We start from the raw sequence: 25932 nt of genomic DNA on the forward strand, positions 1-25932 counted from the left end.
TCCCTGGAAGTATTTAAAAGACGTGTAGATGAGGCGCTTAGGGACATGGTTTAGTGGGCATGGTGGTGTTGGGTTGACGGTTGGACTCGATGATCTTAGAGGTCTTTTCCAACCTCAATGATTCTATGATTCTATGATTCTAATACCCTTCAAACTTGTAGACATTCCTGTAGTTAAGAAACATGATATTTTCCATTTATATCCTTTTGTCAGCTGATTTATACTTCTGGATCTCTTTTGTTATCAGGAGAACAAACCAATGTTTTTTAGCTATATTGAAAAAAAAATAAATCTTTTTTCTTCCACCAAAGATCCAGATATACACTTCAGTTAACAGCATTTACAGAAATATAGAAGTTTACTGAGAATTCTAAAGAATCTTTAGAATTACTATTAATTACCACCAGGTTACAAGTCAGCTATCTCTTCTAAATCCATAAAGAAAATGTATTTCTGTGACATATTCCCGGTTCTTTTCAAAAAGGATTGAAAAGGCATTTCTAAATCTACACTCTGTAACAAAAGACAGTGTACTAATTTTTCACCACCTGAATCTCATGGCACACATTCATTTCCCTTTCCTTATTACAGTCTCCTTTACATGGGCCACAGAAATTCAAAGGCTTGTTCAGACAGTATAGAATGCTTAAATTTTCTCCTTAAATACTGATTTTACTTCTGTTCTGCTGCCACTTGTGGTCTGTTATATGTTATAGTTTTTAAGATGTAGCTTTCTTTCAAGAGCAGAAACTGCCGTGAGATGGCCAACCTTACCTGCCATGTGTATTTTCCCACACGTGTCAGGTGTTCAGACAGAAGGAAGTACAAATCTGCAGATTTTAGTAGAAACATTATACAAACCCAACAGCAATCACTAGGCAGCTTGAAGCAGTTCAACAAACAAGACAAGTATACACAGTAAGAATAAATATTTGGAAGGCCAGTAAAAAAGAAGTTAAGACATAAACATGTTTTCTTTTTGGATTTTTTTAGTCTTTAGCTTCACAGGTAATTGTTCTACCCACATCAGAGAATTAAATTTATACACCTGTGTAGACATTTTCAGGTGTGAAAAGTGAATATCTTTGCAAAGATATGTGGGAAAATAAGTGAAAATGGCATCATTGCTAATATGCAAATGACAGATTTTCATGTATAATTTCTGTATATTATGAAGATATATCTTTCAATTTTTAACTTAACTATTGGAGCTGAAATATTCATGGGAATGTCAACAGTTCCAGCAAAATGGAACATTATGTTTGAAAACTTGGTTTTAAAGCATCCATCACAAAATCTTAAGATCAAAATCTTAATGCTTGCACTCGCCAGAACCCAAGAGATAACGGCCTGCTAGGAAGCCCGTTTTCTTGCTTCTCCTTCCAATATAAATTATATAGTATTTATATAATTTCTAATAAAAAGATGACAAAACATTTTTGCCACCTGATGAAAACTTGTAAAATTATTCCATCCACCACTGATATGAAATTATATTTCCATACAGAATCATAAACAATTTTTTTACAGTAACATATGTTACTGGAGAAGTTTAGAATGGAAGTAAAGAACAATAAATTGAATAAAGGCTAGGAAAAAAATTTACATAGGCTAAACACAATTTACATGCTCTGGAACTGTAGAAAGAAGGTAAAACTAAGGTTGGCATAAGGAAAAAAAACTCTTCCAGAATAACTATGGTGGGAAAATTCCATGCAAACCCTTCTGACACAGCTTCAAAGTTTTTCCTAGAATACTTAAAATTCTGTGGTTCACTAAGCAAAAAATTATAAAATTAAAACCACTGTCATTTTAAAAAATAATCTTACTCAAAAGAGCAATTTCCATTGAAATCTGTGGGATCACTTATGGGAGTGTGGTAAGCGGGAACTCAAGGCCTCCAACCACTGCCACTTCCTCAGAATTTCCTTGGAGCCTTTCATTGTATTGACAAAGAAAGAGATATAAATTATGAAGTGTACATTATGTGCTGCTTTTATCTCTAAAACCACAATGAATGCTTTTGATATGATAATATTAAACTGGTTAAATAGTGGTACTAGCTTGGATTTATGAAACACACCCTTGTGCAACAAAATTCTCTAAGTTCTACTCTTCTTCCTGATATTATTTTTCTTTACTTTTAAAACAAAATATGTTTGCCCCAAATGTACACCTGCTACTCCTGCAGAGCTAGAAGACTGAAAAGCCACAGAATCACTTTGGTTAGCAGTTTAAAAATATTTTTTTCTCATCAGTATTCCTTTTGAGTTTTTCTGCAATGTGTGATTGGCTCTAAGTTTCATGGTGGACTACTAGCTTTTAAATTTCATGTTTGGGAGGAGAAAAAAGCATTAGTTTCTGCTTCTGGTACGGAAAGATTTTGTGTACTGGTACACCTGAAAGTAACTTTTCTCTGATTAAATGTAATTTAGGAACATTAATATTTTCTCTGATATTCAAAAGCAGAAACTAATTTATAAGGATATAATCTGAGAAAGACTACAGAATTTATTTTGAGGCAGCAGCATCTTGAATTTATTTGATACGATTTTGAATATTTTGAATTGGCAGTCCCTCCACCTAATTCAGTGGAGTTTATTTTGCACTGATTAAATACAAAATAACATCAAAATGTCCCTAGAATTATCCAGTATTTGTATCCATATAACTGAACTAGGCATAAGGGAACTATATTTTTGTTAAATCAGTACAAATTTTTTTGATAAAAACAATGGTAGAAGCAGATTCACTGGGATACAGAGAATGAAATTAAGGAGCATAATACAACTACCAATTATGCCCACTGTGGTGTTCTTCCTCGGTACGCAAAGAAGGCATCCACACCCTCTCTTCCTTTCACAGCATCGTTTCAGCTGCACCTAAACTCTCAGTACATAATCCTGAGACAGTCTGCATGCTTCATTCCATGTTGCCTAACATACTTAAATCTCTGAGCACTGTCTACCCAAAGTACTCAACCACACTTGTGAGACATATGAAGTATGTGCAGATTACTTGCCTTATCATATCAGTTGGTCAGAACTAAACATATAAATGTGACAATTTCTAGGTTTCTCAGAATAATTTGAAAACTTACAAGCAACAAAGATGAAATTCCACAGCCCACATAGATTTACATCATGGTGTGAAAGCTCAAGATAACACTCCTCTGATTCTCAACACTACTCTAAGGAGCCCATTAATTCCAAGTACAGGCTAGCTCTCACTTGACAATTGCAGAAACCTAAAAACAAAAGGCAGAGACATCTAAAAAATTATCAAGTTTAATATGCTTTTCAATGCACTTTCATTTTAAATGATGATTGTGAATGAAAGTGTGGCAGACCTGCTACTAACTAAAGCTTAGGTTGTAACTCTGCCTTGTGTAGCTGGATGGAAACAAAAAGGAGAGGATATACTGTTCATCTTTGTGTAATTTCTGTATAAAAGGCAATGGAGAAGCACACATCTTTGTTTGTAATTATGGGAAAGCACAGAGAGTGAAAGAGTTGGAATCTGATTTTCAGTTACAAATTTTGCATATTTGATGTTTTCAAAGATAAGCAAATTCACTATGTGTAAAATAGTTGAGTTGTGAACTAGGCAAACAGCATCCAGCATTGCAAATTCTGTTTCGAAACTACTCCAACCACCATCCCTCCCCAGCTTCGTAAATTTACTACTTTCAGATCAAAATCTTTTCCAACAAGTAGCGATAGAAACAAATTTGGCTCTGGTGGTAGGAGTACAGTACACTTATCCAGGTTTTCAGAAAACACCACTTCCTCCTGAGAATAACAGGGAAACTTCCATGTTGGATTTTTTTTTTTTTTTAACAGACGTTTAATTATTAGGGCTTATGGGTAGATAGCAAGCTTTACTTTAACTTTGGCTGGAAGCCAACTACTTTGCAGTGATGAGGCAAACAAAATCATTAAATGCCGAATATATTCAAAGTACATCCAGTGTCATTCCTTGAATTCTTCTTGAAGGACAAACAACTCCTCTTGAAATTGAAATAACTAACAAGTATAAAACACTTCAACATAAAAGACTGCCACATCACCACTTATCCATGATTCTTAGCAAATTCTGCAGCCATGTAGCTTAGGCAGCTGCAGCAACAACCCAGCTATAACATACAAGAATTTGAGATAACATTTTGAAAAGCAGTAAATATAGATGTTCAATTTGGGACTACAGTGTTTTACATCTAAAGAAAATGTTATACAGATAATAATAAAAGGCATAATTAAATAATGCCATGAAGCTTATACTACTTTTAACCCTGGCCTATAAATATTTACATAGTACAGGTGAATTCACATATATTACTTCCAGATTAAAATAAAAATAACAAAAATTAATAAAAATAAATTATATTAAATCAAGAAGATTTCTTTGTGTAGACAAACCCTAGGAAGCTGCAGTGAACAGAGAATGCTCCTAATGATTTTGTCTTTGTGGAGTAAATCTATCACATAGATTGCACAAACATATTTTTCTAGCTCTTCCTGGGTTCAGGAAGAAATCACCCCACTTCCCAGGTTTTCCATTTGGATAGAAATTACAAGCTAAAATATATAATGAAATATTCAGCTGGCAGAGAAGCCTATTTTTCTTGCTGACTAGTGAAAAGCATACTGTCTCAGAAGTTCATGCCGTATACTGAGGAATGAAATATGCAGGCAAGAAGAAACATTCTTATGTAGTATTAACAAGCATATGTCCAAGTCTGCAAGTATACTCTCTGGGGACCACAAAAGAATCCTCTGAAGCATGAAACCACAGTAAATACTCTGAAATATGGCAAATTTGCAGAACTTAAGATACTTCTGCAAGTCAAAAAATCTTTGGAACCAAGATCACAATTATAATAAAAAGCAAGTCTCAACCCAACTATGGAGAAGCTGTTTCTCTGTAATAAATTGTTCAAAACTTCTTCAACATTTGTATTTTAGAGCTGTAACACTTATTACTGGAGTCATATGCTTACTATGTTCTTTCTTGTCAGGAAGCAGCATTTTCAGTTGTAAGTTATGTTTTGCTCAATGAGTCATAAATTAAAGAACTTTCCAGAGGAACACAAAGAATGATGGTTCAAATTTTATAATGTATCATGCATTAGAATACCAAAAGGCTTCTACTGCATTTTAATGACTCATTTTGCTGCTGAATAGGAAATGCCAGCTGATGTACACTAAAGTTAACAAGGACCTGAAGGAGCTAAAACTGATACTTAGCTTCAAGTATCATTGGTACTCACTGTAAAGAATTGTGCCATTTAGAGCAGTTGTTTTCACTGTCAAGTACAGAGTTGTCAGATTGCTTGTTTCCTGCCCAGATGCAGTCCTGGTGTCAGATACAGATGTCAGAGAAGGTAGTTCCAAATAAGAATTTCCAGTGAAGGATGGAAAAAACAGTGCTGTGTCTGAAATGAATAATGAAAAGCTAATTTTATTAATTTATTACAAAATAAAGTAATAAAATACAATATAATCAGCAAAGCACATTTAAAAATATCCATTCTTCTGAATACCTGTGAATAGTGTAATCAACTATATTATTCGCAGAGCATGCATATAAATTTATTTAATTTCAAACATTCAAGTTAAATATGCAGAAAATGAAAATGTTCTAGCATCTGTATATTAGCAGAAGTGAAAAGACCATTATAGGAGGGACTACTGCTAGAAGATGCAATAAAGTTCAAAAGTTTGTCACAGATTTTCATTTTTACAGGTGTGTCCGTGCAGAACTTTTGTCCTATGACATCCCTGTGACGTACTTTTGGTTTATAGTTGTAGATAAGAAACACAGGTTTTCTTCATTTTGAGGATACTCAAATGTTCTGGTTTTGAAATTATGATGAGGATGCTATTGGGCAGTATATACATTTTTCCACTACACTACTCCTGTCTTGAAAATAAATAATCACAAGATAAAATTTTTAACTATGAAGGCTTAACATTTGCAACATTTATTGCATTAATTACCTTTGTCATTATGTTTTTTGGTTTTTTTTTTCCCCTGTAGCTGTGATAATAATACCACTTAAGCAAGAAAAAAGGCAGAATTTCTTCCTGATACCTTAAGCGTCCTAGTTAAGCAATGCTCCTTGAAGAGTGTCCAAATTCATCACCAAAGATGTGAAAAAGGAATGAGCAACAAGAAAAGGCAACAAGAAAAGCAGTCTGAGTTCAGGTAATATTTTTGTAAAGAATTTTTTGATTTAATGAACTAAAACTATATAATGGATTTGTGACTGATGATTAGACATAGGCATGACAAATATTTACATAGTACAGGTGAATTCACATATATTACTTCCAGATTAAAATAAAAATAACAAAAATTAATAAAAATAAATTATATTAAATCAAGAAGATTTCTTTGTGTAGACAAACCCTAGGAAGCTGCAGTGAACAGAGAATGCTCCTAATGATTTTGTCTTTGTGGAGTAAATCTATCACATAGATTGCACAAACATATTTTTCTAGCTCTTCCTGGGTTCAGGAAGAAATCACCCCACTTCCCAGGTTTTCCATTTGGATAGAAATTACAAGCTAAAATATATAATGAAATATTCAGAGGGCAGAGAAGCCTATTTTTCTTGCTGACTAGTGAAAAGCATACTGTCTCAGAAGTTCATGCCGTATACTGAGGAATGAAATATGCAGGCAAGAAGAAACATTCTTATGTAGTATTAACAAGCATATGTCCAAGTCTGCAAGTATACTCTCTGGGGACCACAAAAGAATCCTCTGAAGCATGAAACCACAGTAAATACTCTGAAATATGGCAAATTTGCAGAACTTAAGATACTTCTGCAAGTCAAAAAATCTTTGGAACCAAGATCACAATTATAATAAAAAGCAAGTCTCAACCCAACTATGGAGAAGCTGTTTCTCTGTAATAAATTGTTCAAAACTTCTTCAACATTTGTATTTTAGAGCTGTAACACTTATTACTGGAGTCATATGCTTACTATGTTCTTTCTTGTCAGGAAGCAGCATTTTCAGTTGTAAGTTATGTTTTGCTCAATGAGTCATAAATTAAAGAACTTTCCAGAGGAACACAAAGAATGATGGTTCAAATTTTATAATGTATCATGCATTAGAATACCAAAAGGCTTCTACTGCATTTTAATGACTCATTTTGCTGCTGAATAGGAAATGCCAGCTGATGTACACTAAAGTTAACAAGGACCTGAAGGAGCTAAAACTGATACTTAGCTTCAAGTATCATTGGTACTCACTGTAAAGAATTGTGCCATTTAGAGCAGTTGTTTTCACTGTCAAGTACAGAGTTGTCAGATTGCTTGTTTCCTGCCCAGATGCAGTCCTGGTGTCAGATACAGATGTCAGAGAAGGTAGTTCCAAATAAGAATTTCCAGTGAAGGATGGAAAAAACAGTGCTGTGTCTGAAATGAATAATGAAAAGCTAATTTTATTAATTTATTACAAAATAAAGTAATAAAATACAATATAATCAGCAAAGCACATTTAAAAATATCCATTCTTCTGAATACCTGTGAATAGTGTAATCAACTATATTATTCGCAGAGCATGCATATAAATTTATTTAATTTCAAACATTCAAGTTAAATATGCAGAAAATGAAAATGTTCTAGCATCTGTATATTAGCAGAAGTGAAAAGACCATTATAGGAGGGACTACTGCTAGAAGATGCAATAAAGTTCAAAAGTTTGTCACAGATTTTCATTTTTACAGGTGTGTCCGTGCAGAACTTTTGTCCTATGACATCCCTGTGACGTACTTTTGGTTTATAGTTGTAGATAAGAAACACAGGTTTTCTTCATTTTGAGGATACTCAAATGTTCTGGTTTTGAAATTATGATGAGGATGCTATTGGGCAGTATATACATTTTTCCACTACACTACTCCTGTCTTGAAAATAAATAATCACAAGATAAAATTTTTAACTATGAAGGCTTAACATTTGCAACATTTATTGCATTAATTACCTTTGTCATTATGTTTTTTGGTTTTTTTTTTCCCCTGTAGCTGTGATAATAATACCACTTAAGCAAGAAAAAAGGCAGAATTTCTTCCTGATACCTTAAGCGTCCTAGTTAAGCAATGCTCCTTGAAGAGTGTCCAAATTCATCACCAAAGATGTGAAAAAGGAATGAGCAACAAGAAAAGGCAACAAGAAAAGCAGTCTGAGTTCAGGTAATATTTTTGTAAAGAATTTTTTGATTTAATGAACTAAAACTATATAATGGATTTGTGACTGATGATTAGACATAGGCATGACTAGTACGTGGATTTTTTTTTCAAAATTTTTATTTGTTTTATTAATTTTTTGTTTGTTTGTTTGTGAAATCTGCCCATGGTTTATTCTCTGCTGTTTTTATTGGACTTAAGAAAGAAAAAAATGAAACCCCTAGTTAAACAAGCATGTGTTGAAGGGCATTCATTAAAAAAAACCACCACAACTTGACAGCAAAAGAAAGGCAGGATGGAAAGCAAGAAGTAGTTATGTTTCTAAACGGTAGGTCTGGAAAAATCAGGATTGTTGGAGAAAGTGAAAAAACTATGGGATGAAAAAATTCCCTTGAAGGGTGAGGTAAAGGTCAAAGGCATTGCAAATCAGAAGCAGACCTACACAATTATAAGAATGCCGTTTGTCTAATTAAATTCATACTTTCAAGGGAAACAGTACAAGCAGATCTAGTCCAGTGCTGGGCCACAAACATGATTAAGAGACTGGGGCCTCTTTCATATAAGGAAAGGCTGAGAAAGCCAGGACTCCTAAGGCTGCAGAAGAGCAGGCTATGGTGGATCTTATCAATGTCTATAAATACCTGATTGAAGGGAATGGAGTAGAGCGATCCAAACTTTTCTCAGCAGTGCCCCCTGACAGGCAATGGGCACAAATCAAAACCCAGGAAATCTCACCTGAACACTTGAAAACACTTTTTCACTGTGAGGGTGGTCAAACATTGGCACAGATTGACCAGAGAGGTTTGTCAAGTCTTGATCCTTGGAGATTTTCAAAACCTGACTGGACGCGTTTGTGAGAAACCTGCTCTAGGTGACCCTGCTCTGTTTGAGCAGGTGGTTGAACTAGATGATCTCAAGAGGTCCCTTCCAACCTCAACAATTTGGTGATTTTTTGATCTTTCACAGAGAGGCTCTGTGCAGACAACATTAATTCTTATTCTTCAAATGTAGGGCCTTCAGAAACCTCAGTGTAGTACAGTACTCACAATATAGTGGTACATCTTGCAGCTAAAGCTGTTAAAATATCTTTTATTAGGCAGTTTGTGAAAAATACTCAACTTCAAGATTAACTGACACAATTTAGTTTCTACATTAAAAATAATATTTTGTGAAGTTTCTTTCAGCTAGCTGAAGGGCAGGGGAGGAGAGAGAGAAGGGGAAGGGAGCATAGGATATCCAGGTAATCTTGAAAGGAAGGACAACCCTATCAGTCCTTTAGCTGGGATAGTTCCCTTCAAAGGAGAGATCTTCCATAAAGACCTGCAACTTCCCAGGGAGTCCAGCACCCTGCGTTCAGAGGTCTCTGCACTAATGGATAGCCAAAACTACTGAGAAAAATGCTATTTCAACTGTGATGACTACACCTGCAGTGCTGCGCCCAAAGCAGCCTAGGCCTCCATCACCAATGCAGTGAAGTCCTCTCAGGAATCAGCAGAAGAGATATAGCAAATACAGAGACTTCACCAGAGACTTAAAGTCATACCTGGCCAACAAAGCCATTCAGAACTGCAAGAACACCCTCTTCCCCATGGTATGCAGGCTATTAGCTTGCTCATCTTCAACAGTCATTCTCTGCCCTAAAGCCGTATGACAGTTGCAATGTGTTGCAACTGTACAACATCAGTAAAGAGGTCACTGAGAGCACAGAGGTTAGTCCTCTCCTTGGATGAAGGGCTTAAGCGGGAGAAAACTAAACAGCGGATATCTCCTTGAGCTTTCATCTTCACACAAACTGAGATTGATTATCTGCAATGTAGGTCAGAAGAAGGAATACAACCTCTACAGGTGGCACAATGAAGCAAAGAAGGCACCAAAAACTTCTTAAGCACAAGACACCAAGAAAAAGCTCCTACCCAGCAAGAGGAATCAACTGTGAAACATTCAAATTCAACAGTTGAGAAGTACTGAAACAGGACATGGTCAGCTGTGCTTTCTATGTCCTGTATTGCAGGGGAGGGAGAGGTTTGAGTAGCCACAGATCCTGCAGGGAAGAACTTCCCATCCTCAAGGAGCGTGCTCTGACAGAACATCCTCTCTACAGGAAAATGTACCCATGAAAACTCTCTAGAGCACTCTTCTTCCTTTGGCTTAAAAGCTAACTTGCAAGCATCAAAAGCTAGCTGATGTGCTTGAACAACAGAAGAAAATCTTTACTGTTAGTCATACTAGTTTGTCATTTTATCTTTTGTAACTTTTTTCTGTAACTACAAAATTGTTTTTAAATACGCATATTCTCTTGTTCCTTAAATCTTTACAAATAATGAAGCTAATTCTGAGGAAATGAATACACAAATGAGAACTCTATTCCAAAAGAAGGTCTGGAGAGGAAACTGCAATTCAGTGGCAAGCATTAGTCAAACAAGTAGCCCAGCATATGGCAAGACAATGAAGAGCATGTAGGAACCCCAGCATCCCAAAGGCACCTGTAGCAATATCCACTAAGTCTAAGTATTCTTGTCTTATCTTGCATATAGTTTGTGTATAAGCTGAAGAGCCTAAAATCTTTAGGTTTGTGATGAAATGCACAGGTAGAATAGTACGGGCAAAGCTGCTTGTCTAGAATCTCTTTTTCCACTTCCCTCCTTCTACTAAGCTCTGAATTAGCAGGAATTAAAGTCCCATGCAGCACTGAGCATGGCTGCACGCTGGTAGGTTCCATGAAACAAAGCCAAAGAGGGCATATGCTGAACTACAATAAGCTAATAACAGAAATACTATCGATACCAGCTACAATGTGCATCTAAGACTCTACCATAGTATGAAAGTATTTCACGCTGTTTTCTAGTAACATTTACAGATCTTCATATTTTAAGATGGTTGCTGGCAATAAGTAATTTTGTACTTCATTTATTTCACAGGGCAGGCTGACAGAAGAAATGGTTATTTTATTCCCTCCTGGGGCTACTAACACTGTCAGCTCTGTCCATGACCCCAGGGGACTGTTCCACTAGGGCAGTGGTCTCCAAAATGGAGTGCATGAACCCCAGGGGGTATGCAAGACAATTCACTGGGGTGCAGGAAGAAAAATATTAGAACTGCAGCAGTACATATATGTAATTTATAAATAAATACATATACATACATTGGTGGGGTGTCCTCAAAAATTTTTTACTGACGGGGTGCTCAATCGAAATAGTTTGGAGACCACTGCACTAGGGAAAAACTGAAGGGCAACAGGGACTTACCAACCATGTCCCCCACAAGGAGATGGAATGTAATGGAGTCACCAGCACAGCAGTTCTGTAGTATGGAGAATTTCTACAAAGGAATTGTGTTATGATTCTTTGACCTACGTTTAAGGTCTTTAAGCAGAATGTAACTTTTTGAGATATTAGCTGTTACTACAACTAAACAGTGACAAATGTGACACTATACCAATAGAGGATAGTGAGAAAACTAATACCGTACAACTTCTCAAAGCCATACAGTTCTTTTAGAGTCAGAGTATGTCCCTGTTTCAATAAGCAAAAATGCTTAATGAGTTTTAGTTCCCAAACTGTATTTTTTAGGATATATAGGTGTCTAAAACCTAAATTGATCCAACTCAGGTCCCTATCTGCATACAAGCTTCATCTTTAGGTACTTAAATAAGTCAATGATTAAGAAGCAACATAATACAATGATAAAAATAATATATAAAAAAGTCTTTGTAAGTACAAGGCACAATCAACTATAGGTAACGTAACAGTTTTACAGGTCTCAATTATACCAGAAGAAATAAAAAAAAAATCTAATAATTTAAGGGTAAAAAAGGAGACTACAAGTAATTCAAGATACAATACCTGCAAAAATTCATAAACAGAGACTACACAGTTGGGTCTTGGATTTCCTGAACAGCACATATAGATTTACATTAGATATAAGGAAGAAAGTTTTAATGATGAAAGTGGTGAAACACTGGAACAGGTTGTCCAGAGAGGTGGTGGATGCCCCATCCGTGGAAACATTCAAGGTCAGATTGGATGGGGCTCTGAGCAACCTGATCTAGTTGAAGATGTCCCTGCCCACGGCAGGGGGGTTGGACTAGATGACCTTTAGAGGTCCCTTCCAACCCAAACTATTCTATGATTCTATGATTCTATATTGCTAAGAATTATACTTTAATAGTTTAACTGAAGTTAATAGTTTAACTGAAGGCTCAAATTTTCTACTGAAATAAATAGGTTACCTGGGATATTATCGACTACAATTTTCATAATAACACATAGTATAACAGGAAAATGTTGAGAAAACGTTAACAAGTTTCTATTATGATCCTATTTGACTTTGTCTTAGTTAGAAAATAAACAGCAGTAAGGGGAAGAATACAGTTTTCCATGGCTAGTAAATTGGAATCCACCTGTTTCTACTCCTATTTCTAATTTACCATTTGTATTGTTTGCTTTTTGTGACAAGTTTGGCTTAGTACTGAATTTTATTAAATTTTATTGATTTCTATTAAAAATAGACTTTTTAGTCTTGAAGATAGTAAGACCCGTCAACTGCACCAGCCATTGCTAAATAAATTCAAATGAGAAATAAGTAACACTTTTAATAGTAAGGATGAGTATCAGAAAAAAAACCACCACAAACCCCTAGAAAGGGAAGTAATGCATTCATCTTCTGGTAGGAGAGATGTGACCAAATAGCTGACCAAGCCGTCTACAATCTACAGGGTAGATAACTGCATTTAAAGTCCTTGGTCATCTTTAATAAAGAAGAGAAATCGGTAATCCTAGGATGTGCTTCTCCTCACCTTATAATAAACATCTAAAAAGGCCAGATGAATCACAACCTAAAACCACCTATTTTTCTCCATGTGCTATAAAAGGATTTGAGGGTCACTAGCTTAGCTGTAGACATGTACACTGGCAATATCTGAAGTTAGATGAACAATTCTTACTCTTGATATCTGTGCATCAGAACCAAATGGCCTGTTGGAGGATTTTCTTTAGGCAGAAACAAGTTAATACAGTAGTTTTAAGCTGAAATGTTAGAGATGTGAACTGAACAGGAGATCAGAATTTTTACTCAGAGGCTTAAACTCTGAATTTGCTATTTGTATTTTTCAGTTATAGTGGTAAACATCCTATGACAGAGATCTGAAACTTATGGACAGATTCTGTGCTTGTTCTTCTTTTCCATCACTCAAAGAATATAGTAGAAGCACAGGTGAGAAAAAATTTGCTGACCAGTGTAGCAAACCTTTTCCATATTACCAAGGATGGAGGTGTTCTCAGCAGGAAAAAAGTCAGTTTAGCAGCAATATCGAGGGACTGATGAATATGTGACTTGCTCTATCCATCTCATGCTCACAGAATATCCCAGGGAACCAAATTTAACTACCCGAGAGTAATGCATTCTTTTATCTCATGTTCACGGTGGGAAGAAAATCAAAGTGAAATAAATATGATTCAGAAAATTCCTAGGGATTATGTCTCGTACATACAAGATCTGACTTGGGTATTTCATAAAGCATCACACACACCTACAATAGTACAGAAATACAGTAACCATTTCCTCAATGACTGTAACTTTAGAAATCTACAAAATAATTGATTGGGTGATTTCAGCTGTTTCCAGACAATAAAATATGAAACAAAATAAATCTCACCCTTGCTGCTTTCATTTCAATGCACAGAAACCTTCTGCTTGCTGTAACTGAACTCCTACATTACAAGGCAAAAAATCCTTATGGAATAAAAACTAAGGGCACTCAATGATACCATGAGGTCACAGGCTTGAAAACCAAAGAAAATTATTAATAACTTTTCACAGAATACATATTTGTGTGGGGTAATTTATTGCCACAAGATACTATGTGGGTCAAAAGTATTAAAATAAAAACAAACATGAAAAATTAAGAAAAATACAGGAAAACCAATCCACCAGGCTAGCAAATATAATGGAACCACAGCTCAGGAAATCCTAATCTCACTGATTGGTGGAAGCTGAAGTAACATACTTTGGGAAAAATCACAGTTGCCCTGTTTTTTATATCCCTTTCAAAGTATTTGTGACTGGTTTTGCTCAGAGACAAGATATTGAGCTAGATGACCTGCTGGCCTGATCCAGCTGGTAATTTTTATGTGACTTGTTCTGCTTTCCATATCACTGCTAAGATTGCATGACAAAAGATAAGAGATATGCACACCATTTAACATAAAGGAAATTAATGATTCCATAGGTATGTGAAACATATAGCAATTATCACTACCTACTGCCTAGAGATCAAGTTACCCTCCTCTTCTGGCAGCTGCACTGTCATAAGTAGATCAACCCAGTGCAAATATATTATTAGTTTTATTTCAGGAAAAAAAAAATTGATATATTGATAGTTTTAGCATTCCTTAAATACTGAGAAGTTCAAGAGTTAGCTGCATGTCTGAAAAAATGAAATCATAGTAAAGCAGTTGGATGTTCATATGCTTTGGGAAACAGGGAGCCACAAGAAGAAGAAATTATTTTCATATTCCTATTTTGTAGCCATCATTATTCTTCTTCCAATCTCACATTTTAGGAGGGAAGAATCACTTTTTTTTTGCCTAGACCCTCAGTTGCTGTACATCAGCAAAGTTATAACTGCATCATTTTACAGCAAATGAGAATTTAGTGTTTCCGGCCAACTCCTGTGTATCTGTAAAAGGAAGAAAATCACCTGTCTCACAGAATAAGATGAAGTTAATGGCCATGAAGCATGCTAAACTGTCCAGCTGAGACATGCTGTGTAATTATTAAATTTTGTTATTTTTCATGGATATTACATAGACATGTAAAGTAAGACCAGATGTGTAAGTAAGTGGAACAGACTGACATGAGAAAGGAAAAAGGAAAATTATTTATTCGTATTCAGTTCAAGATTTTGTGAAAACAGGTATGACAGTAGTACCTCAGCAGAAGGTATGAAAAATAGTCAAGAAGTTGGGTGTTGAAAAAATCCCAAACAATCTAGTTGTTGTTAGTCTCAATCAAAATTAACATCTTACTACCTGTTTTTAGTAGTTTTGAAAACAACCCAGTCATTTATCTTTTTCTGTTTGATTAGTTTCATCTCCAAAGTTTATTACTTTGCTCCTAAGCAAGGATTTTGAAGCGAAAAGAATGTTCCTAAATTGATACTAGTACCTAATCAGATGTATTTTACCACCTGCATTCAAAATGATGCATAAGTGCTTAACTCTTTTCCTGAATTTGACGTAGAGGAAATTGGGAAGGTATTATTAATATTTTCTTCAAGCTCAACATACTTGACAGGAAATATGATCTTCCTGCAAAACCACAATTTTTTTCTATTTAAAAAAAAAAAAAGTCCTATCTAGGAGGGGAATGAAGGTCCTTCATATCTTCATTTATATCTTTCAATCTCACCCAATTACAGGAATATCAAACTATAATTTACACTGGAGTTGTCATAATGCACTACTATATTTGATGTTGAAAAGCCGGTTGCTTTTAAGGCCACTGTGGCACATATTATGGCAAATTTTAATGAAGCAAGGACTTGTAAAAATCTTTTGAAGTTCACTCATTAATATATTTGTTCTGTAAAGTATCACAGAAAGTCTACTTGAACGTTAGTATTCACATTTTTGATTCAAGTCTAATGAACTGGTAAAAGGAGTGAATGAAATAAATACTGGTTTTCAGGAGGAAAAAGGCAGCTGTCAGAATATGTTTGGAAACAGACTTTTTGTAACATGTTGAGGTACTAGAGAACATATATTACTCATTGTAATGAGAACTGTTTGGTTACACAAATGAATGCGACCCAATAGCTTCATTTTCTGTTGTTTTACACTGAGTCTCGGCTAAATGTGTACATATTTTATTTGTATATTTGTAATTCTTATGTTTATCAAAATTCTAAGGCCATCTTTTTGCTTTATGAGATATCAATGTATTTTCAGTCACTTTAATTTTATTTCTGCCAGCTAAGTTTAATTTTATTCTCTGCAATGGTGCTTGAACACATAAACTAACATTCTTATCCCAAAGGATCAGAGAAATACTTGACGAGTAATTGGCTATAAAAGTTTAATTTGGACAAATATTCAGAATTTTTCAGTGTGTGTCATATTTAGTCATTTGAAGAGAAATCTTCCATCTGGATACCACTGCAGACTAATTTGTCATATGGTTGATACCAGATAATAGATGATCAATATTATATGTGAAATGCAAGCTGTAGTTTTAAGCACACTAAATTTAATGTGCTCATATAAATAACACAGTTTATGTATTGCTACGTTATGTGTGCACCAAATTTTTATTACTTTCCTAGGAGATTTTTGTGAGATTCTGATTAGACTTTCCTATTATTATTTAGACATATAGATGCATAATTTACAGAACTGTGTAAATCTAATCCAAATTCTAATCTGAGCTTGTTTTCATAGGTTTAGGGTGCAAAAGTAGTTCCTGAAATTTCTCATTTTCTGACTATTGGTACCTTCCCTGTAAAAGTAAGTTCCTCCTGCATAAATGTGGAAAGAAAAAAGAGAAAATAGTGTTTCAGAGGTACTACTACTGTGTTCCTATGAAACCAAGAAGTTTCTTTATCTCCCTGCTAAAGTTTTGGTAATACACTACTGAAGTTCATTTGAGCTATTTATGAATGATCTCCTAATCTTTTAACAAATATTGCATAAAATTGAGAAATTACTTTGGTAGGGTGACAGCTGGTTAATCAACCAATGATCAATTGACATCCTTCTACCAATGCTTTTAAGGTAGAAAATATTGATCAGATCTTTTTAAATGACTGTTTTGAAATTAATTTGAAATTAATTTCAGTCTGCTTCCTAGGACTTTGCAAGATCTCTAAACTATATTTATAGGAATATATTCACATTCTGGTTTTTATGCCTCTCTTTATTTTGATATGACCACAATAATTTGTGGTCAATACATTCAGTGTTTCTCCAGAAAACTCTTTAAATTTTCTTGTTAGTAAATACTTTTGGTTTGGTTTTGTTGTTGGTTTTTTTGTTTTGGTTTGGTTTGGTTTTTTTGCAGGGGGGGTAGTGCATATATATATATGTCTTAGTTAAAAATACAAAAATATGAAACAGTCATACAGCTGCAAATAAATGGACAGAATATTGTCCAGCATAACAAGTAGTTATTAAGCTGCTGGAATACAAAAAAAACCCCCAACCCACAAACAAACCAAGACATAAGAGCAACATCATACTAAGAAAATGTAAGAAAATGATAGAGGTCATGATGCAGCAAAAGTAAACGTGTGGTATTCAGTGGAAGATTGGATTTCAAAGGCAATTTCATAACTTAGGCTCCCATTTACAAAACTAATTAGGAGGTCGGACAATAAAATCAATAAAATCCACTAAGCTGCAATAGAATTATAAAAATAAATGCTGTATTTTGGCAAAAGGATACTAAAACCACAATCAGCAATTTCATCAAGAAGTCCTTCTAACTTCTTGAACCAGAGAGTTTGGTTTTCTACTTCATAAGCCTGGAATGAATATATTTACTTGATTCTACTTCTTAATTACAGTGAGCCAGTGGATTGGTTGCCATGTTTTAATTTGTTTAAGCTAGCATCTTACAGCTGTCCCTGAGGCTTGGGGTTGGGGTGGGGGATGTTTCAAGGCCTTTGGATTCAAATCATGGAGTTATGGTCTTATTCTGAAAAAAGACTTTTGCTGTGTATGATAAGAGCCTGAGATTAGCCAGTGACAATGTCTGCAGGTGAAAATGAGCAAGGTTAGAAACAATGTGATCATAAACGTTGTTAATTTCTGCTCTCTTGAAATGTGAAGTTTTAAGAGGAATAACGAGAGCCACAAAATAGGAATATGAAAACAATTTCTTCTCCATCTCCCAATTATACTAACACCTTGCCATGGCTTCTTTTGGGAATCATGTAGTTAACTCTAGAGTTTGGTGAAAAAAAATCAACAAATTACAGACCAAGAAGAATACTTAAGGGCTAAAATTATTAACAAATTAAGGTAGATTAATCTTCAGTTAGCATCAGAGCAGTAATTAGAAAAACAGACATTTCAATGTATTTACCCTTTCCTTTGAGGATTCACAAAACAGAGTAATTTTCTGCCTCCCCACAGTTTTGCCAATGTAATTTATTTATTTTTAGCCTGAGTTTTCTGCTAGAAGAATGCAAAAATGGAGAAGTATCTCTATAGACAGATGTCCTATTCCTTTCCCTCATTTCCTAACATTTACCACTGTTATATTGGTTAGAAAGTACCAAATTGGAAATACCACCTACATATAATGATCAGTTTAAACATTTGCAGTAGACTGTATCTAACATTGAATAATACTTATAAAAGTATTTTCCAATTGATTTTAAGATAATATTTACTGTGTCAATATTTAATAATAATAATAAAAATAACAACAATAATAATAAATCTCAATTGCAGTAACTTTGGTTGTTATTTTGGCAATTACAAGAGAGCAACATTTGGGGGAAGCAGGTACATTTGCAAACATGCATGTTCACTTAATCCCAACAGCAATAATTTCAACATGGTTTAACTGGGCTCAGTGTTGTAGGTGCACAACCAATTCAGTCACATGAAATTGCAAGAGATTATTACAATCAAGTAAGCAAACTTATCTGGATTAAACTAATGAGGTGGCCAATTGAAAACTCAGAAATACATAATCTCTTGCACAATTCTTTATTTTTTCAGCAGCCTTATTCAGCCAAGATGTAAAAGCAATTCTGTCTGATATTACCTTAGACTGAAATGAGTAATTTTATTGGCTTTATCTTGGCTATCTTGGCTTTAACTGTAGTACCATCACTCTCCCCTTCCAAAACATAACCAGTAGAAGTGCCAGATGAGGTGGATGTTCTGTATTAGAGCTTTCAGCTCATCTGCATGCTTTTTTCCACTGATTTGATGTTACAGTGACATAGCAAAGCCCTACTGTGGGTGTAGGTGAAACAAAGAGAGTAACTTCAATTTACCTGTACATTGCCTGCTGTGTGAAGACTGTAGCGTGGATTTTTGGACTGTAGCGCTGGACAGGGCTCTGAGCAACACAACCTAGTTGAAGATGTCCCTACTCATTGCAGGGAGGTTGGACTAGATGACCTTTAAAGGTCCCTTCCAACCCAAACCATTCTATGATTCTATGATTTTGTTAAAGCAGAAGTGACTGAGCAGTAGAGAAGAAACTTACTTACTGCCTTGCCATAGCTGCTGCATTTTGGGTCAGTGTAAATCCCTTCTGAGAAGGAAGGAAGAGGAAGAAGACACTGCTTCATTCGACAAGCTCTGTTTGGAGACTGAAGAAGCCTGCAGCATGGCTGTAAACACAGACATTCCCAACCTCATCTCTCCTCACCCTCCATTCTGCCCACCAGAAAAAGTCTGCCTAAATTTAGTCCCAAAGGTAATAAAAAGGTCTATGAGAGTTTCAACAAACCTAGGAAGTCACCCTTCTTGAACAGATCTGTTTCCAAACTTTTTTATTTCAACTTCTTTGCAGTGCAGATCTGACTTTCATCTATACAGTTACTTTGTTCTAATTTAGTGTTTTATGTTCTATGCAGGACGACTTTAAACAAAGATTCCTTTCATGTTTTGGGGTGTTCTCTCTGAAAGAAAAGGAAAACAGTATTTCAAATCTAGGCTGTGGCTTACTTGGGAACCTGCCAAGTGGCTACTCCAGACTAAAAACTCTTATTTCAGAACCATTTCTGGTACAATTTTCCAGTTGCTGCAAAATACCACATGCCTACTGATTTCAGTGAAGCATTACACACCACTTAACATAATTTCCCTTTTGTTTAACTGTACAGAAATAGATTTTAGCACTACTGTAAGCCCCTTTGTATTGGTGTAAGTAGGTCTACTCAAACAGGTTGTTGATTTGATTTACAGTATTAGTTTGTAAATATACATAGTTAAATGAATAGCAAGATGGTCAATGAAAGAACAGAGATAATTTTATCCTACAGAATAGTACGTGTAGACAAAAATTTCCTTTTCTCTCTAGCATTACTGCAGAATTCAAAGACATTACTTTCAAGATAAGCAAAACTTCTGCTTGATAATAATTCAAGCCCAGGTGGCCAAGATACACCACTAGAATACAGTTTGGAAAATACAGTAAGTGAAATGACACAAATGCTGGAAACCAAATGACAAATAATTTTCCAGCATTTGCCAACATTTAAGAAACAATTTCTTGTACACATGGATATTTCTACAAAGGATCCCAGGAGGAAAATAATCTTCTTTTCCAGGCAACAAAACAAATACAGCAACATTTGTCATAGACTAAAGTAATCCTTGTACCTCAACACAACACAAAAGGCCTGTGCTGTCAACTAGGTCAGAGCTCCCACTTCTTTACTTAGGATCTAGAAATCTTCAGATCCCCTGGTCTCCAGTTCTGGGGAAGGAAATCCTACACTTCAGGACACCCCTCAGATCATCCAGGGGTTTCCACATTATGCTGTACTGGGTCTGGAGACTGATGAATTTCTGCAAGACTGAAGAACCAGCTGGCTCGAGTTTGGAAAAGCCATGATGAGTTTATAGTGGCAGTAATCTCAAAATACTAGGTCCAGTAACCATCACATTTTCTTTGTAATGTTCCAAATTAAAATTAAAAGAAAAAAATCAAACTCCTGATTTTTTTCACAGCTACAGAACCCATTTCCTAAGTAAAGCTTAAAAACTATTGATGAAACACACTGTGTGAACACTAACCATTTTTCTTGTAGTCATTTATGTTATTCTGCATTATTTATTACTTTGTGACACTGCACATTTTTTTAGAAGCTGCTTCCAACAACCAGGAGAAGATTTCTGAAATAATCTACCTTTTCTTCACACTTATCTTAAAAAGGAAATTTTCAGGCCAAAAGTTTAGATGTGAAATACAGGCATAAACCCATCTGGTAAATTCCAGTGTTAAAGACAGAATGAAACCATATGAATTTGTATACAATATATTAATTTACTTTCCGTATTTGGACAGAAATGTTTTAGCAACTCCTAGCTATTAATTATTTCACTAGGAAATCTTTCTGAATAGCAACTTCTCAAGGATATCCAGGGAGGTTTTATCAACTTAATGCATTTGTATCCTATGGGACGTCTTCAAAGAAAATATTAAAATGTAGCAAATAATAATATAAGAAAAATTACATCTGCAAGGATGTTTTAAGTCCAGAAGCATTTTGTAGATGTGATCCAGAGAAAGAAAAGTGATGAAGATATGGGGGAGAAAACACAGCCCAGAAGAGAAATATTTTTCATTCATGGGTATAAAAGGCAGATGGAATCCATCTCTCAAGTCTGAATAGGAAAAAAAAAAAGAAAATTGCTTCGCTTGAGTGAACTGCTTAGATCACAGCCAAGTGGCTATGTTAGAAGTACAAATCATGCACAAACTTACTCGTCACTTCATATGACCCTATAGAACTGCAGTTCAGAAGAACAGATCTGTATCAGGATACGATATCAAGAATCCACATCAATTCATGGACTCGGAGAATTAATTTCTGGTTACAGGTGAGCGGAGCAATTGTCTGCTTGAAGCTGTTGAAAACTACAGAGCCTGGACTCAGTAAGAGTCTTGTTTTCTCTCCTTTTCTGATTTGGATCAATGCTTTGTACAAACAAAGCACAGGTAATACTGTGGCACACAAGAACACAAAGTCTCAGGACAAGTAACTTTATATTAGGCTTGACATTTACATGTTTACCAATTCATACATCTTCCTTGGCAAGCCACAAATACTCATTTTATGCAATTTATTACATCTCAATTACAGGTTTAATCTTTATATACCAGTTCTTTTCTCTCAGCAAACTCTGAAAGTTAATCTCAAAATGAAGATGTTGCTGTGACAGTTAGGCTGGTTTTCCCCTTTTTAATAAAATCATAGACAACTCAGTAAACAAACCCCATTATTATGTTAGATATTTATTTCTTTAAAGGTGAAATAAATCCACCTATATATTCCATTGGAATATTACTTCACTGTTAAACATGAAGCTGGGAAATCAGTAAGATTTAATGCAGTGAGCTACAATTTCTCAGACTGGAGAGGTGAACACACTTGAGAGACAAACATTAACTTTTCATTACATTTTGTGAAACTATTAAAGTTTCAATTTGATTCAGTATCAGAATAAGAAAAAATGAATTAAGTAATGCCTTCCTTTTAAAAGTAAGCATTTCTGATTATCTTCTTTTCCCTCCATCCATCGCAATTTCAGAATATATATTCTCATCAGCTCCAAGATTTAGAGATTAATACTTCACCTCATGCCTGATATCGATTTTAGATTTAGCTTTAACAGTGAAAATTTGTCTTTCAGTGAGCAGCTGCTAAAATCAAAACCGTACTAAGGCAGACAGGAATGCATGAGGCAAGATGATAATCAGGATTACGTGATTTCAGAGATCCCAAACTTTCGGAGCTAGAAAGTCTGCTGCCCTCACCAATGGATAGCTTTTTGACTTTAGAGTTGCTCACAAAGCACTTACTATATCCAACAGAGGTGAGCAGCATTTGTTTTACTCAAAACAACTGATGTCTATGCTGCAACAGCAATTAATTTGCAGAACAGGTTCAAAACGCAAATATTTCTGAGTCTAACTTTGTAATAAAATATTACTGGCACATAGCAAAATAAAGGTACAGTCTGACGTACCGATAGCGAAATAACCCAACTTTTAGGGATTGCTATTCTCCTTTGTTCCTCCACAGGCCTGAACTATGTAGAGTGGAGCCTCTCCCATGATCTGCTTTTATATAACAAAACACAGTTACTAACAATTCCTTTTTAATATGACATGGTTCTTTAAGATGGGGAATTTTATTTAAAGTCATTGGCAGCACTGAGTTAAGTTTCATTTTGAGAACTACTTGCACTACTGTAGTATTCATTTTCTATAAATTTTTCCCAGTCTGATGAGCAACTGCAATTGTAAAACAACCTTACAGCAATGTCACAGCTCTGCCACTAACACCACATGATATTATGGTTGTCTAGTACATGATAAAGAAAACAGGAAAGAAGTGAATAAAACAATACTGAAATCACATTTACTGCTACTTTTAGATACATGTTCCCCATCTGCCTTACTAATATCTGCTTGGCTATAAATAATCATCTATGAAATTACTTCTTTTTCAAATCACAGGTGAAAAATGAATATGGGAGGAAAAAACAAGGCTGAAATGAACTACCATTCAGCATAGCTCAGATGCCGTTTAGAGCACTAGCAGTGCTGATTATTCTTTTGAAAGAAACACAATCTCAAAACACACTGAAAGGGAGATAAAATCAAAATAGTTTACAAGAACATGTCTCAGGATAAGGAACACCTGCCCTTTTAGCTTGTGGTATGTAATTATTATGAACAAAGGTACATTCTGTGTTTTAGTGCTGTCTGATTTTTCCTCTTTGAACCGTATTTCACCCTGAGTCACACCTCAGATATTTTCTTCCTAACAGTCTCAGTGCTTATGGATTTCAGATTGGAAAATGTAATTGCTTTTCTGGGTTTTTACTACATTCATTTGGTAACAAACCTACTAAAAATTATAACAATGGATGAACTGTAGGTAAATGATCCAAGACAGATTTAATCTAATTTATCTACTAAATCACTTTAATTAGTTTTGGACTGTCAGCTGTTACTTCTAGATTTTTAAAACAAAAAAAGAACAAAAACTCTCACTTGAAAAAAAGACTACTACACACTTTCCTCAAGTCAAATAACCTCCCAGAAATTAAAAAGCAAATAGAGAAAAAAAAACACGTCGTTAGTATACCACTTCCAGTTTATAACTTGGATGATAAGACACAAAATAACTAACATCTGTCATCTTGAAAATTGCTCTTTACCTTTATTATCTAATGTCTAGCAGAGTCAGACATTGAGCAGTCTTGTTCAGACTGATTTAAATTCACATTTATTTTAATGCATGCTTATAAAAATTGAAATTTGCCATTTGGTTTGTTTTTCTACATAGCTTATTGATGTCAGATACAGTAGTATAAAGCCAAAATAAAGAGTCTGTAATGCTAAGTATGATAGTGACTGCTACCACAAACTGTGGGCAGCTGTTATTAACACTATAAAATATCATAAAAATATACTTAATATCTTTTTGTATCTTGGACAAACAGAATGAAAACTTGTTTATTTTTTTCTTTTATGCACAGCATGTAAATAAACAACAGATGTTTAAAACCTCATTATATTGTGTGTGTTCCTTTGTTCCTGAGCAGTAACTGTTTTGAAAGTAGCTTCATATTGATTTTAAAAAATAAATTGTGTGAAATAAAGCCATTATTTCAACAGTAAAACATTTTCAAAATTATACCCAAACATGAAATGAATTTGTAAATCATGTTGGCATTACTAAGAGCACACAGTAGTAGTCTTGCTCAGTTACCATGTTGGCTTTGTTAGACTTGTTTAAAAAGTTTTCAATGTAGAAGAGGAACAAGAGAGAGAAAATAATAACATGAACATAGACTGAAACTGATACCTTCCCCAAATACCTAAGTCTTACAAGCTGACATATTTGCTTCTTAATCTATGGGAAATTTTCATTTATATTAAGAACTGTGTGACTTCTTTTTTTATTCTTTAGCAACAAATGAATATATCTGCTACTAGGGCATACAACTCTGCCCTCGAACAGAAAGTGTGGCAACTGAACTGATACTACTGCTGTACAAATGTACTGCCTGGTCTTTAATTAGATTCACATATTTGCATAAGGAAGTATCTGGAGCTAAAACATGTTGATTCTTCTTTGCCTATGTTAATGTATCAAGGAGACAAAGTCCTCATGGATCAACAAAATAACTTAATAATTTGTTCTCTTCAGTTAGAGTGTCAATCCTTTTGTTTTCCTAGGGGAGCTGGGAAGGGACCAGAGCAGCAGCTGGTGCAGGTCATGGATTAAAGCTCTAGTAAGAGAAACATCAGAAAGGAGATTTCCAAACAGGGAAATATGAAGGAGGGATCTGAGATATTGTATCTTCAGATATGAGAGATCTGGGGTCAGAAATGCCAAGGTAGTGAATCTGTTCTCAAGTGCTGACCCCTCCAACTAGGACTTGCATCTGGGGCAGATACACATATAAAGATACTTTCACAACCACCCCATTCTTTTTTGCTGCTAGAAATAGACAAACTGTAACACAGATGAAACTTGCATGTGAGCCAAGCTGTTACACAAGTAAAATCCTGGTGTCATAAGAACAGGTAGTCCAAACACAGCCTAGCCTAGGATTCTGTTTATGATAGGGGTTAAGAGAGGATGCCACAGAAGAGGATAGGAACACGGCAAGTATGTAGTGATGCTTCTGAAAATTAATCTTCCAGCCTCCAACAGTTTGGACATTCTGCTAGCAGTTCTGCATTACACTCCAAGAAATTAATTCCAGAACTGAAATGATTTTTTTTTTAATTGAAGAACTTCATATTTATCTTCAGAATCTGAAAACTAAGAAAACCTATTATAGGTTTCAGCACATTTGCTGAGAATGAGAGAAAGCAACTGATTCTACTATTGCAGATTACAAATAAAAAAGTCTTGATGACTAAAGAGTATATAGACATAACAAAAATACAACAAACTCCCATTCCCAATGTCAAAAGGAATGAAAGAGAATATCCTCTGTTAAGAAACTAGTTTCTACCAGCATAAACTTA

General features: G+C 35.0%; 1 protein-coding gene across 1 annotated transcript in view; it reads right to left on the bottom strand.

The window, feature by feature from the left end:
• LOC103893362 (protein eyes shut homolog) overlaps positions 1-25932 on the bottom strand; it is a 949231-nt gene that overhangs the window by 69408 nt on the left and 853891 nt on the right. Inside the window, 1 exon segment of the mRNA XM_019470252.1 lies at positions 7262-7426. Within this exon segment, the coding sequence (XP_019325797.1) occupies positions 7262-7426 (165 nt within the window).

This window comes from Aptenodytes forsteri, unplaced genomic scaffold, assembly GCF_000699145.1.
Source record: "Aptenodytes forsteri isolate BGI_AS27 unplaced genomic scaffold, ASM69914v1 Scaffold414, whole genome shotgun sequence".
Classification (NCBI taxonomy): domain Eukaryota; kingdom Metazoa; phylum Chordata; class Aves; order Sphenisciformes; family Spheniscidae; genus Aptenodytes; species Aptenodytes forsteri.